Genomic DNA, 15,422 nt, shown 5'->3' on the forward strand with positions numbered 1-15,422 from the left:
AATTAAAGATTGATGTATAATTGGAAGTATCTTCTTTTGTACTCAATAAAACATCAATCATCACCAAATAAAATTTTAAACACTATTGTCCATTTGAATTCTGCCCAAACTGTGTTTTAATCATTCGACAACAATATCGCTAAAACCCTGCTTACATTAAAGTGTATCATTCATCTCTCGAATTAGAGTATAATTTTAATTTAAAATCAACATTTCAATTTAAGCATCTATAAGAAAAAAGTTTACTTAAAAGAACACGTTGATTTTTTAATTTACTTTAAAGAACACGTTGAGTTTTTGATGGATTTATAACTTCGAAATTAAAAAACAAACTAAAAGCGCTAATAATTGTCATAGAAACTAGTTAAAAGGTACAAAGCGCTAGGCTAATGTCCAACATTTTAGTTTTAAAAGAAACAACACAATCACCAAACTGGTAACAATTTACCAAGAAACAGCCTAGGTACAACAATAATTTTCCCTAAAACAATTTAGTCCAACTCAAATATAATTCCGATACTGCCCACCAGAATGGGAGAATATCACCAGAGAACCACAGGCTTTTTCAGAAACTCAACCACTACCTGACAGCACCTGAAAAAAAGTTCATGCTTCGAATTAAGATTGATTACACATTTTATAACAAACGCAAACAAATAGGACGAACTAAAACTTATTTACTACTCCATCATGGCTAAAGAACACTGAATTTATCACCCCAGAAGATCCCGCATCATTTAAACTTCAAAGTCAGTATTTTAATTTTAAAAATGCTTTTCATAACATTCAAAAATTAAATTTATTCTAACATTTTGAAATTTCGCTCTCAACAAAAGAGAAACATGGTGTAAAAAATTGTGAATCACATTTTCTAAAACAAGTTGAACCATCAGACATATTGGTTAATTAGCAGTGCTTTCAAAATCAAGTCACATTCTAACTTCACTAAAAGAATCTTATCATGATTCTAAATCATTTCAATTTAAATGTTTTAAATACCTGACGAGGAGATCCAGATCGTGAACGTGATCTTGGCCTGCATAATTCAATGAACAATTCAGGTGCAATATTAAAAGTATTACAAACAATATATTCAACATAGTATGTTTTGTATACCTAGAAGATTTGATTGGTGATACTGATCGCGATCTAGATCGAGACCTAGACACAGAACGCTCCAAAGATCTACTGCAGAACGTAACAACAGACTTTCCATAAGTTAAAGTAATGTCTAAAAGCTATATGACAATGAACAATAACAAAGCAGCAGCACCTTCTAACTCTTTTTGGACTTCTGCTCCTGCTGGGACTTCTGCTGTGGCTCCTAGAACGACTACTCTCATACTTCCTCACCTGTACAAACACCAGTCAAAAATTTTGTCCACTACTTTTTATTTTAAGGGTAACTCCATAGACTAATCCAGCACCCTCATGCTTTTTAAAGTATGGGATACAAGATCTTAATAGGGGGGAAAAAGCAAAAGAAAGGTTCAAGATCTATCACTATGTAATAGTTGTTTGAAGCTTTGAAAGATCTACAGCATTGAGGAATTACATTAGATATAACCCTAGGATCTTAATAGGGTTGAAAAATTTATAAACATCAGTGGAAAGATGAGAATTTTATAACCCTGGGATGAGAAATTACCCGAATATAAGCTCTCGCCCAAGGATTTCTAAACTCAGTGTCATCTAGTTTCCGAATCTGCAAAGCTGTATGTTATAAAACGGATAAAAGAAGAATCTAGCAGCTTTCTTGGTATCACTCAACAAAATGAAGAACTTACAGCATACTTCATGTCGTCATAATTAGTGTAATCAACAATGCCAAAAGTCCCTAAATAGAGAACATATAGTATGAGTGATTACATGAAAACTAAATTTAGTATAAAATATGCCAGAATAAGAATACATTCTGTAGAAGAGAAAGTTAGAAGTAACCATCTGATATGACACAAGAGGCATCGGCACATCATTATCTCCAGAATACAATTTCTCTACCTTTATAATAATTAGATCACAATATAAATAAATACACTCAATTTTGTAGATTATTATTCACCAAAGCAAAGTTCAAAGGATATATGTTATGTGTTTAGTGCCCTTAACCACAAACCCTTAATTCTAAAAATTATATTTTCCAACTTAACATCACTCCAACTTATACAAGTTAAATTATGCAAGGTAATTTGAAGTTATACTGCCACATGATCATTCTCATTGCACTTAATAGTAATTAAGATTCTATAACATGCATGAAATCCATTCATAACTAGGCCAGCAATTAGGAAGACAGAAACCACAAACGAGATATAATTCAGAGTCTCATCTTGAGTAGAATAGATAGAATGCTGAGGATTTAACACTCAAAGTCCTCATATATTAGACCCTAGTTTCTTTTCTGTTTTAGATGTACCAAAAAACATGAATCACCATAAGCTTATATCAATGTAAACATAGTAATTTATGGTAAGCAAACCGCAAACCAAAATGAAGGTTTACCTTCACTATCACGGGAAACCTCAGCAAAACACACATCACCAGCTTTTCGCATATGATCCTGAAACCAAATATTCATAACATATTGAGGTGGTAACAATTTGAGTAGTAAAGTTTATGAGTATGAACACTTTGATACCTTCAAATCTTGCCAAGATGCAGAAGATGGGAGTCCGCGAACAATAACTGTAGATGGAAATAAAAACTAAGCTTTATGGTGTGTGCAAAATATGAAACAAAATACCTTCAACAACTATGGTTGATTTGATAAAAAAAAGCTATAACATATAAATTATGAATTATCAACCATACTAAAGCAAAGAGTTCATGAAAAACAAGTTTTTCAAAATGGAAAATCAAGTCAAACATTCTAAGCACAAAGACTGAAAATCTTGGAATCATGTGCATCCAAAAAATTAAATTCTTAATTTAAAAAATTAAAAATACATATACATTATACGATTAAAGCATAGCTAAATGGATGTGCAGTCAGAAGGAAAAAAATAGTGTTTTAACCCTCTGTCCTTTTCTATATCAAATAAAAAAGATTATCCTAATGGACCCACCTCGAAATTCAGAATGGCGTGAGATGCCAAAACGACCCCCGCCTGCGCCGCTGCCACCACCTCCTCCTCCTCCTCCTCCTCCTCCATATCCACGTCGATCACTTGATGATGGCCCTCTACCACCATGAGCAAGCTCCACCTACAACAAGAACAGATCAGACATACCATTGAAAAGTATAGTATATACCTCGCAAGTCAAAAGTTGGAACAGCTCCTTACTCTTAACCGACAACCATCAAAGTTGTATCCATCTCGACCCCGAATTGCATCTTCGGCATCTCGAGCATTATCAAACTAGCAAGCCAACAAACAACAAATTATCAAATTGCAAAAGAAAAGATAACGACACATACAGAATTGTCCACAAGAAGTACTAAAGAGAGTAAGGATAAATACCTCAACAAAGCAATAACATGGAGGGCGGGGAGGAACCTTCAATTCAATATCCATTATACGGCCATACTGTAGTGAGGATATCATTGCAACACAACTACATCAGTCCACAACTACCAACCCCACTCATCAGATAAAAGAACTATAAATATTATATAGGAAAGAAAGAAACATCATGTGATTGCTACAGAATGAAGGGTCCAAGTGTAGGAGACTCGGTAAATTATAACCTATTCAAAGGTAAACAGGGTCCATAACAAGAAAATACACAAGCATGCAGGTTGAAAAATCCTAGCTCACAAGAATAGTATTAGATACTATTTACTAATCAGTTGATATATTCGTTATTTTTAAAAGAAATAAGTGGTCATAAAAAAATGGTTCTAGTAAGGAAATTCACATTGCATAATTTACAAAAGCAGAGGTAGATTCCACATTCAAGATAATAGGTAAAATTAATATAGAAATATGGGAGGCAAAGCCAACTGAACATGCACAAAATATAATACACTGGATGCACCACAATATACTGTACAAGAAAATTATAAATCCAACCTTGTAGAATAGATCTTCAATTTCTGACTCTCTTATATCAGAGGGCAGGTTGCCAACATAAATTGTGCGAGAAAAGCGACCACTCATGTTTGATAAGGGTTATAAAGTTTGTCTACAAACAAAATTGGAAGCTCGTCAGTAAAGAAACTTTCATAGTTTTTTTTAAGCCATGCCTAAACCTAAAATGTCTAATTATCATCACCATTGCTCTAATGATTACACAAAAATAAATAAAACCAAAACTATGAAGCAAACCAAGAGAGCAATCCTTGAGGTGAGCCGTGCTCCACAAGCTCCATTGCTCATTTGCTCCATGATGCTCCAAAGCTTATAACAATATTGAAATTAAATTTGATCTCCTCATCCATTCCAGTATATTAGCAGGCATACATCTTCTGAGACTGAGCAAGAATCTCCAATAATTTTTAAAAAAATAACCATAACTCCACCCCGATTCTCCCATTCCCTCTCTATATCCCTATGTTTGATTGCAAAGCTCATATTTGTCCAAGCGCTTGTCATCTATCATAAAGAAAGCATTGATGTCATGAGATCAAATTAAGATCGACATATACTTAAACCTTACTCAGCTCTCTTTTAACAGCATTGAAAATCATCCCTGGCAAAAATTCGCAACATGGCCCCTTATTGTATTCGTACACACTAGTTAAATCAACTTAATTGTCCTGGATATGTAGTGGAACTACATTTCTCTACCCTCCCTATCTGAAACACACGTGTATGCACACGAACCATTTATATGTACGAACTCTTTGTTTGAATTACTATTACAACCCTAAAATTCACAAGTTACAACTGAATAATACCCGGTAACCAGGTTCTTCAACCTCTTACAAAGATTTCACCCCCAGTGAATTACAACTTTAATAATCAAATCAGCTAATTTGGAGTAAGCCTTCCAATAACAACTCGGATAAATAACTACAAAACAAAAAAGGGAGAAAACATTGGAAAAGTAAAATTCGAGATTAAAACGTAATTTTATATATTTTGCAGAGTCTTCAGAATATGCCAACTACAATAAGTGGCGTGGGAATATGGAGAGATTAAAAATTTCAAGCTCGTCAATCGAATTTAGGTCAAATTCCTCAAAACCCTAATTGCATATCACTCAAATCGAATAGAGGCATGCGACAAATGTAAATTCAGAGAGAGAGGAAAAAATCGATGAATGCCATACCAGAAACAGAGAAGAAACAGCTTGGGGACCCAATCGACCCTTCTCGAAGCCGAAGCCGAAGCCGAAGCTGAAGCAGAGAGAGAACACGACCCTTCCGAAATCGAGAAAATAGAGAGTGTAAGTGGTAGGGTTGAGTACCGAATTTATGGACCCAAAATGGGTTTGGACCTCCAGTACAGTAGTACGGGCCCATGTTAAGGTAACGGTAACTCTTGATTAATTTTTTTTAACTCTTATTTACAATTTTATCCTTGAAAAATGAAAAGTATAATTTCATAAATTTAATCATCACAAAAAAATTATAAATTTAATTTTTTTATTAAATTTCAAATTTAAGAAAATGAATTTATCGTTATCAATTAATGCTTAATATTTTGCAAATACTTTAAATTGTTTTTTTACTAAATGTAAGATACAGTGACTAATAATAATTTTATTAGTATTATTAATTATGTTTTATTATATACTTGATAATTCTTAAGCTAAAATTTATTCATACTTTTATAAATTATAACATATAGAAACTGATTGATACACAAGGAAAATTAGTGGTTGTTAGATGGATAAAGATTATAAGAAAAAGAACACTATTATTTACTTTTGAGGAAGGCTTGTAGTACACTTTTTAACGTACTCTTTCCAATACAGTTTATACTATTATTAGAGTAAAAGTATAAAAGTGACACGTGTCCATTACATTAACGTTAACCTCAATTTGGACAAAATGACTTAATTAAATCTATTTTAAAAATAATATAATTAAAAGACCAAATCGAATTTCTAAAATAAATTAGAGGACAAAACTAGTAATTTAGCCAAAATATATATACACAAAAAAAACACCCTTAGTTTTATTGTTAAGAATTTTGCAGGAATTTTGATATTTTCTTGACTTGTTTCTTTGTTTCCTTCTTAGCTTGTATGAAGTGGCCCTATCAAAAAAAGAAAAGCTTCTACGAAGTGGTATCGAGTAATCACCACAAGCTTTGTATCCATTGAACGTCGCTTTCTACTCATTTATTGCCTGCTCAGTGCCCAGTAAATATCCAAGCCAACAACACGCCAACAGTTTTGTTGAAGGGCAAGGAATGTCCCAGGTAAGCAGACCGCTACAATTTTGTATCCACATAACTTTAAAAATGGAGATATTTAGTATTGTACAAAACAAACAATTGGCCTACAACCATGTATAAACTCTAGACACAAAATCTTCATCTGTTGTGCTCCAATTAACCAGACGGCTGATCCTTTTTCTCTCTTTTTTTGTGTGTGTATGTTACAACAAAAATTCCGCGGGAAGTGGTAAGTATAAAGTGAAAAAGAAAAAGAAAAATGCTCCCTTTGTCCTTGAAAATATAACCCAAATTTAATGAAAGAATAGATTTGAATACCCATATACGCTCAGCAAAGGTAGGACTGTGACAAGTTTTTATAACCTATGCCCTCACAAATTATGGAAAAAATGGATGATGTATAACTGTAGACTAGATATGCACATCCCCTCTTAGTCATTTGGATCCATTTCCTCATCTTGATCCCAGAGTGGAGTCTGACTGGTTTTGCTACCATTTTTGTCAGATTCAGATTCATCAACAAAATCATTACTTTCATAGTCTGCCAGCCCTTCATCTTGGGATTTGACGCCTTCTTTCTCCAATTTACCTGCGTCATTAGCATGTTGCATCCATTTGGGGCATATATCTTCACCTCCATATAGAACCTGGCCATTCTCACCTTTGACATGATTAGTAGCCTTGGTTGAAGCTATTCTACAGGAACATTCTGGAAATGGATGTGAAAGGAACATTGCAGGTTTTGACAAAAGAGATTGCCTTATGAGGCCTTCTTCAGTCAAACTTTTGTTAAGATGTTCCTGTACTAAAATCGTCCAATTATGCTTAGGATGGTACAGATTTTCACGAGTCGTGTTGAAAAGTTCCGCAACAACTTTCCTGTGAAAGACCAGATACAGTAGTGTCATAATAAAATGTAAAATTTTGGGAAATATAACTTCAAAAGAGAAATTTCAACTACTGATTAAACACACACATCATTTTCAATTGAGTAGCATGCTAAGAAGTTTTGAAATACACATGCAATTCTCAAGGAATCAGTTGACACACGATTCAGGTAAAGGATTACAACATCCAAAATGCACATGTTAAAAAGAGGGCATCTCATGCAAACATTTGATTATTTGCCTTAATGCAAGGAACAAAGACTGGAAATCTACAAAAGTTTAATTCAGGATGTGTTTTTTACCTGTCTGGTCGGTATGTTCTAAAAGAAGCTGTCTCGTACAGTCGATGCCCCATGACAAGGCTTGAAAAATCTGGCCATCCACTACCATCATTGTTAAATCCAGGAAAGAAGGCATCTGCTTCCAAAGAAACAATGTAATCAAGCGCATCCCAAAGTAACCTGTGTGCTTTCATCCTCAGATCCATAGGGGAAGGATCAGGTTCTGTAGGGGTCTCAGTGATCCAAGCATACCAACCTTCTTTTTCATGCTGGTAAATTGGTCTGCCTGGAGGTGGGGGAAGGGGTCGAGGCCGAGGACCAGCCTTCTTCCATTCTTCTTTGAGTTCTTTCTCACTTTTTGTGGGAGGTGGTCGAAAACTATTTACAGGAAGAGGTGTTTCAGGTCCAACCAAATCAGACAACTCTTTCTCACTGCACAAGGAAGTGCGATCCAGAGTATTGATGAACATGGAACGCAAAGGAATTAAAGCACGTTGACCACCAAATAATTCAGAGCCAGCCAGATAAATGATTGTTTTGGCAGGATAACCCATTACTCGAAGGAGAATGCCAACCTACAACAAGTTAAAACAAAAAATAAAACCTCTACATAGTAGCATTTTGAAGTTCTAAAAGACAATCCATATTTATCCACAAAACTGGAAACAATGTTTCCAAAATACTTGTACTACATAGCAATTGTAAAATCAGTTGCCCTCGGCAGAGGCTGAGATCCCACATAACAGCTGGGAGCCATTGACATCTTGAACAGTTGCTCTACAGCTAAATAGAACTCAATCATATATAACTAGATTCTGTAACTGTGTAAATTATAATGGTCTATTCTTAATGTATTCATCATTCAAAATTCAGAAATAACAATATTAAACAGGCTTTTGTTATTTAAATTAGGGAAAAGAGTATACGAATACTCTAAACTTTGTCTTTTACAAATAGGCACCTCAAACTTTCACCTTGTACCAGTTAATCTTTAAACTCTTACTATTGTTATAAACTTATAATAGACCCTTCAGTTAACTTGGGATTAAGTTATTATAGGTAAGCAAATATAACCATCTTAAACTGGGTGTCTTTTGCAAGTAGATGTCTTGGGTATTGACAGCTCATCCCAATTAATCCTTAAACTCTTTTTAACAGTAAATAGAAGGGTTTATTATAACAATAGTAGGAGCTTGAGCATTAATTAGAACAAAAAAAATTTATGTACTTTTTATAGAATGATCCACGACTTCCTCTTAAATGTATGTGAAAACCGTAATGAAATGGACTCCACTCACCCATTACTGCTGATATCTACTTTAAACAAATTGAATATCCTGTTTTTTGGAACTGTCCAAATGATGTTCATCTTTTACAATTGAAGCCAAATATTATATTAAGAAATTAGTCCCAACCCAACAGTTTCAGGGGAAAATATATATATTTTGGATGTATATTAGTAGAATCACTCTATACATATGCTAACACATGGCATCCATCCAGGATCAGTAAAAATGCAATCAAGATTACTTTGATTATTGTTCCCAAATGCAAAAGTCCATTTATAATAAAACTCTTCGAAGTAGCAGCAATTATAACTGACAATAGCATCACAACCACTTCATTAACCAGGAAACCCTATAGTAAAATTTAGCATACCTCTTCAGGCATGATCGGACATAGACCTTTTTCTCTTCGCAAGTGTGAATCCACATTCAATTCATCCTTAAGAATTCCTTCCTTTATCATTTGAGACCTTCGATGTTGAATGAGTTCAGTGTGTACATCCTAACAAAACAAAACCTTTACAAAATAACCAAAGAAAGAAAAGAAAAAATGGAGGGGGAGAGAAAAGCTGAACATGGATGACCCAACTCATATATTACCAATTTCTGATGTACCCAATAATACTTATTAAAAGAATTAAGAAATGAACTTTATATACACTGTAGAAGCAGAATAATATTCTCCAATAACTCTAGGCAATGATACAAAAGAGAAATACAGAGCAAACCTGAAAAAGTTCTGCACAACCATTGTATGCCAAGGTTTCTCTCAATAAGCCAGGATGGAATGCCAAGAATGGTTGCCCCAATGCTCTTAACCTTAAAAAGAAAGCAGAAATCACTTATACATCAACTCCAGAAAACATTAGTGAGTTGTGACTTATGGGCAGAAAATGACCACCATAGAGAAAATCCATGTAACACTGTACCGGCAAGCTAAACCCTATAATTTCTAAGAAACCACATGATCATCTTATTTTGGAAAACAGGAACATGTAGAATCACACATTTTAAAGACCCACCAAAGTTGGCAGTGCCAAGAAAAACAAGGGAGTAATCTACATGGAAACAAAGCAAATGCAGATCAACTTGTTCAACCCAAAGGTATACATACTTGTGAACCATCCGACGGCCAAGCGTTTGAATTTCTGGACGAAATTGCAGGGCATGGAAAGCAACCCTGCATCTTAGCCTCTGAATCTCAGCCATGCTAAGTGGGAGTATTGACTGCAGAAATGTATATCATTCTCAAGTTTAACTCTAGCAACTTGGTCAAAAATACACATGCTCTAACAAAAAGTGAAAGAATGAAAATAATTGTATCTAAGAAACTGAAAGCATCACATACTAAAGAAGCAATGCCCTTGGGACAGCAAATACAACTCAAAGAAGCACTCAATAAAAATTTATGTCCTTCACTTCTTATGTGCATTTGTTAACTTGTCCAGACTTTTCTGGTTTGTTTGAGAATGAAGCTAAGCTGATAAAGTATATGCATGAAGTCCAAAGTCCATGACAGGTAAAGTAATAAGCACATACACAAAAAAGGCGGGCCATGATAAGATCTCAAAGTTACCACAAAGCTTCAAAGTTCTAAAACAAAGTACTTTGATAACATTAAAAAATGACATAATTCACTAACTTTCTTCTATATAGAGTATAGACAAATATTTTGGTATCTGAAAATTACTGATGACAGATGTCTCAATGGCATCTACAAGGTTGCAACAATGACATAAACTTTAATTGACAATTTAATTAGTAATACTGAAATACCTGCAGAGCTCCACCATCGGCAATAATTAATCCGATAACCTTTGATTTCTTTAGCTTTGGTAAAATTTCTTCGATGTAAAAGTTTAGAGAAGCTGAACTTGTGGGCTTAAATGTAGGAATTTCATTTCTTCTTCTCCTTTCCATCAAACTTTCTGGCAGGCTCTTTGCAATGATTACGTCATTTTTGAGAAATGTTATGAACTGCTCCTCGTTATAAAGATAGGAAAAACTCTTGAACTTTGAGCTGAATAAAATTTCAAAAACAAATAAAATTGTATGTATGCATCACAGTAAGAAAATATTAATAGTGTAATGCACAATGGCAGCAGAAACCTTGCAGTACATACCTAATTCCTTTTGAGCGAGTACTTTCTTGAAATTCAGGAATGACAAGAGTAGCATTTAAAATTCTAGAAATAGCAACAAGATCGGGGATCTATAAAAACAAGAATACTGTTGTTAAAAACAGTGATGGAAAATAATTTTGCAACCCCCCCCCCCCCCCCAAAAAAAAAAAACAATAAAACAAAAGACTTATACACGTCTGATTGATCATACCGATGATCTTATCTTTGCAAACCCACCAAAAACTTTTGCATATATGAAACCATTGCTCTGCTCCTTTGGAACTGCAAAGAAAAGAAACACAAACTTGATGTAGAACATGGACAGGGTGAAAACAACATGTAAGAAAAATGAAGAAATATATTATTTCTGTTAAAATTTTGCTAAATATCAAAATTGCCAATTTAATATTAGCTCATGCTCAATTATGTACATTATAGTCAACTCAAGGCTATTTCACAAATCCTTACTTCTCTATTGAATGGCAGTGAAATTTGTCAAAGAGAATTTTTTTATTGTCACCACTGGAATTGCCAACTAGTTTGTGGTGAAATTTTGTCAGAGATTAAGATTCTTACACCAACAAAATCTGTGTTGTGGCCTTGTGAGGTATAAGTTATACAAAGCCTTTGACATTGAAAAACCATATTTTGGACAAGAAGGTGAAGAAAATGTTTGATATAAAATGGTGAAGAGATGGGTTGATAGAGAAAATGTAGATTGATAAAACTAAAAAACTTAAATATATGATAGGGAAATGAAATTTAACATGAAACTCAGCATTAAAAAAATAAAGTGAAGGAAGTAAATGGACTTGAAAAGAGAAAGAGAAAGCGTTTAAATATGTGATGAAAGTAAAATATGAGAAACATAAGGAGTGTTAAAAAATAAAGTTGCAAGCAAGAAAATATTCTTTGAAATTAAAAAAAAAAAAGAAACAAAATGGTAAGAAATAGTAAATGTGCATAAATGAGAAACCCAAGTGCCAGAATGATAAAAATGTCATGAATGTAAGGGAATTTAAATTTAAATTGCATTGATGAAAATGTAAATTTAAAGGAAATGTAAAATGCAAGACAAGCTAACTCCTTGAAATCCTAGAAAATATGAATCTGAGGGAGTGTTCCACAAAATGCCAGCCCCAAGTTCAGCATCCTAAGTGCCATTTATAGACATAATAAATAATCACTTCAAGTCTTCACAATAATTTACAAATTTGAATTCAAAATACAAAATTTTAAATAACTGGATTTTAGCAGGCATTAAATGAAGGACCACAATCTGCAGAAACCTTCTCTAATTTGAATTCTTTGGTAGCTGTAACCCACTACTTAAGATTTGATCTGGTAACCATCACCCACTTGTAACATCCTTGACATGACACCTATAGCTTTGATAGTCTTTGTGTTGGCATTACCCCACCAAAACTGCCATTCTAATTTCTTATCAATGGAAATATGAAACATCGATGGAGCAAACATTATTTGATTCTATTGGCCAGATCAATTTGCTCATGTACTTGCTACAATAACTACATCACAACTACCCTTTTACACTGACAGTTTTCTCTATGATCGTCGGCTTATCAAATTAATTGTCTTAGCATTATACTTCACCGTCAGCAGCAAATCTCCAATTGATAGATTTAGTTTGCAAAGTCACCCATGTACTTTCTCTTGTTGGCAAAATTGTCAAGAATTGACAAACCCACTAAATTGGCTCCATCAACTGGAAACCACACAAAGTATGACTGTTAATTTATCCAATCAATCTCAAGTACTTGATTGATCATTTACTGTCTACAACAAATCTTCAATCGACAAATTATTGTCAATGACAAATCTTCAATCAACAAATTTATCCTGACATCATTGGTGACCAAGGCTACCTCTTCAAATTATGCATTCCCAACAAAATTTAATTTTACTCCCAACACCACTTCAATAACGCTCAAATGGAAAATGTTTCAAACTAGATTATAATCAAAATCTTCAAAGAACTTTTAATATATGAAAGTAATATTTTTGAAAAAATAATTGCCTCCAATACCACATGGAGCAGAGATTCCCATAATCTATAATCTGTTTACTAGATAATACCTTAGTAACTGATATATGGAAGTGGGAAAAAAAAGAAGTCATAATGAGGTAAAATATTTACACAATTACACTTCAACAAAGTTTAAGTCATACACGGTCCTACCCACTTATGACTTAACTACAAATCTAAATTGCACATTTCCATTCTTCTCATATCTCCCACATAATGAGTTAAGAAATTTGAGCTAAATTATTACCAGAATAATTGCTTCTAGCATTTGCATTAGGCTGTAATGTTTCCAAAGACTCAATGGAACCCCATAGCTTCTTATTCTTTATAACCTGTAACATTTCAAGCAAATAAAATCAAAAAACTTGAGTGAAACCCAAAACACATGACCAAACACAAGAAGCAAATACATAAATATTAAAAACTAACCTGTCTACCCAACACAGATCCAAATTCTTCAGGAAGACTAGGTAGTGCTTTATACTGCACTATGTTAACAGCCCACAACTTTGTCAAAGATAGATGAATGATGATAGATGCCAGAGATAAAGTGACTACAGAAAGAACAACCCATTTTATCTTAGTTAAGAATGGCATCTTGGCTCAGTGAGTCTACATCACCAATCCTGCACCAGCCGACTTTGAACTAAATAGTTGCGACATCAATCTACAAGAAAGTGTACAAATAAATTGGTTCATCAAAAAAGTATGCAGCACAGTGCTCATAGATAGAGTCATAGTTGACAAGTACAACAACCAAGAAGAATGCCTCCCATCCGTGTACACTGTACCTCAACTCAATTGCCAATCTCCATAAAAACTTTATTTAGACCTGTTTAAGTAAACTTCCTCATGACTCATAACCACTTTAAAGAAAAGAAAATAAGAAGGTAAAAAAAATTGAGTTTCTCCCATAAACAAATTAATTATATACATTTTAACTTCTCCAAAAAAACTTAAGTGCATAAGTTGATTACTTGATTTTACTTTAGGAGAGAAGCTCAACTCATTTTACCTTCTTATTTTCTTCTCGTATTATAAGCACTCATCACTCATCGAGAAGTTGATTCAAAACAAGGCCTAGGTATAATTGTATCCTTAAATAACAACCTTTTCATTGTAGTAATCCCAATCTGACCGACATTAGGATCAATACCAGGAATTACTCATGTTGCAGCATCACATTAAATTTTTTTAACTGTGCAGCAAATGACAGCAATTAGGTAGTAACTTTCAACTGTTAACAAATTTATTTTAAAAAATAAATTAAAATTACGATGTTACTCAAAAGACAGATAGTTAAACTAGTCAGATCATAACAAACGCACGACATCCAAGGCGAACGACCATGGATTCCTCCAATGTAATCACCGACGACACAAAATGAGAACCGAAGCAGCATTTCGGAGGGCAGAGACAAACATGCAAACACAGTAAGTGCAGGAAAACAACAAATAAAGGCATAAAAAAAATGGATACAGAAATTGAATGTTGGATCAGAAGGTCAGCACATGCATTTGGCATCGAGCAACGAGATAATTGAGTATGGATTCGAAAGCGAACCAGCAAATTCGAATCAGTGTCGGTGAGGAAGAGAATTTGGAAGCGAGCGAAAGCAGCCACCCAGACAGCAAGTAGTAGCGTAGCGTTGGGCGTCTCAGCTCAATCGAGATTCGGATTTCACTGTTTATCGTGACTGTGAGGAAGAGGATAGCTTGTTGTTTGGGGCAAGGGTAAGGCCGAAAGGGTGGTTTGTTTGAATGTGGAATATGGATTTTTGTTTTGCTCTGTGGATCCAAATCCAAAATCACTCACGGTATCACATCGATTGATTCACCCGTACTCTTCCCTCCCCTCATCTCAAGTGTTAACTTCAACAACACTAATCTCATGGTATGTTTGGCACCAAGGAAAGAAAAACAAGAATAACATATAATTTTTTTTTTTGTTTGGATTAAAAGAAAATGAAAAGAAAAAACAATGAAAAGTTGACTTATAAAAATAAAAATTCAATTTTTTTTCCTTTTATTTTCCTTTCAATTTCAATTTAATTTGTTTTCTTTTCACCTTTTTCTCTCATTCCAAATATAAGATAAAAATTTTCATTTAAGCATGTAAGGAAAAATAATAATAAAAAAACATGAATAAATCATAGGCAGCTTCCTTCTATGAGATGTTTGGAAGCAGAATATTAAAATAAAATAATCTTTTTTTTATTTAAAATAGGTTTGTGTCTTAGAGAAAAATTCTCCCACAATTTTTTTTAATTATAAATTACTCTAATATAAGGTTAATTAATGCAAACACGTTACAAATGTTATTTTAATTAAAAATATAGAGAGAGAAGTGGTTAGTGAACTTTTGTACCATTCAATTTTTAATGAAATAAATGTCTTGGTAGGGATTTAAAAAAAGGCTCTTGTAAAGTTAGGTTAGCTTACTGAGTTGGCGTCGGTCTGTAATTTCCGATTTCCGATTAAATTTTAAGTTGGTGAATGATCTATATCAAAC

General features: G+C 33.7%; 2 protein-coding genes across 7 annotated transcripts; both read right to left on the minus strand.

The window, feature by feature from the left end:
- Positions 1-320: 320 nt before the first annotated feature.
- Positions 321-5,352, minus strand: LOC114415617 (serine/arginine-rich splicing factor SR34A-like). Of its 5 annotated transcripts, none has more exons than XM_028380398.1 (13): positions 5,215-5,352; positions 4,014-4,125; positions 3,462-3,527; positions 3,285-3,359; positions 3,066-3,204; positions 2,639-2,685; positions 2,503-2,560; positions 1,788-1,837; positions 1,649-1,705; positions 1,274-1,353; positions 1,117-1,185; positions 1,000-1,036; positions 321-594 (listed from the first exon to the last, which is right to left on the minus strand). In XM_028380398.1, exons 2-13 carry the CDS (start codon positions 4,098-4,100, stop codon positions 574-576), a joined length of 786 nt encoding a protein of 261 aa, XP_028236199.1. In that variant the 5' UTR covers positions 4,101-4,125; positions 5,215-5,352; the 3' UTR covers positions 321-573. The 5 variants fall into 5 exon arrangements, with proteins under 5 accessions (XP_028236199.1, XP_028236198.1, XP_028236196.1 ...); XM_028380397.1 differs by having other exon boundaries at positions 1,117-1,188; XM_028380395.1 differs by adding an exon at positions 4,269-4,535 and having other exon boundaries at positions 1,000-1,188; positions 5,215-5,348.
- An 851-nt stretch (positions 5,353-6,203) lies between these two features.
- Positions 6,204-14,818, minus strand: LOC114415619 (protein EMBRYO SAC DEVELOPMENT ARREST 30-like). 2 transcript variants are annotated; one of them, XM_028380399.1, is made up of 11 exons: positions 14,475-14,818; positions 13,341-13,578; positions 13,159-13,243; positions 11,076-11,146; positions 10,865-10,953; positions 10,518-10,761; positions 9,856-9,968; positions 9,470-9,560; positions 9,115-9,243; positions 7,477-8,030; positions 6,204-7,166 (listed from the first exon to the last, which is right to left on the minus strand). In XM_028380399.1, exons 2-11 carry the CDS (start codon positions 13,506-13,508, stop codon positions 6,719-6,721), a joined length of 1,992 nt encoding a protein of 663 aa, XP_028236200.1. In that variant the 5' UTR covers positions 13,509-13,578; positions 14,475-14,818; the 3' UTR covers positions 6,204-6,718. The 2 variants fall into 2 exon arrangements, with proteins under 2 accessions (XP_028236200.1, XP_028236201.1); XM_028380400.1 differs by lacking the exon at positions 14,475-14,818 and adding an exon at positions 14,022-14,444.
- Positions 14,819-15,422: the final 604 nt, after the last annotated feature.

This window comes from Glycine soja, chromosome 6 (assembly GCF_004193775.1).
Source record: "Glycine soja cultivar W05 chromosome 6, ASM419377v2, whole genome shotgun sequence".
NCBI classification, from domain to species: Eukaryota; Viridiplantae; Streptophyta; class Magnoliopsida; order Fabales; family Fabaceae; genus Glycine; species Glycine soja.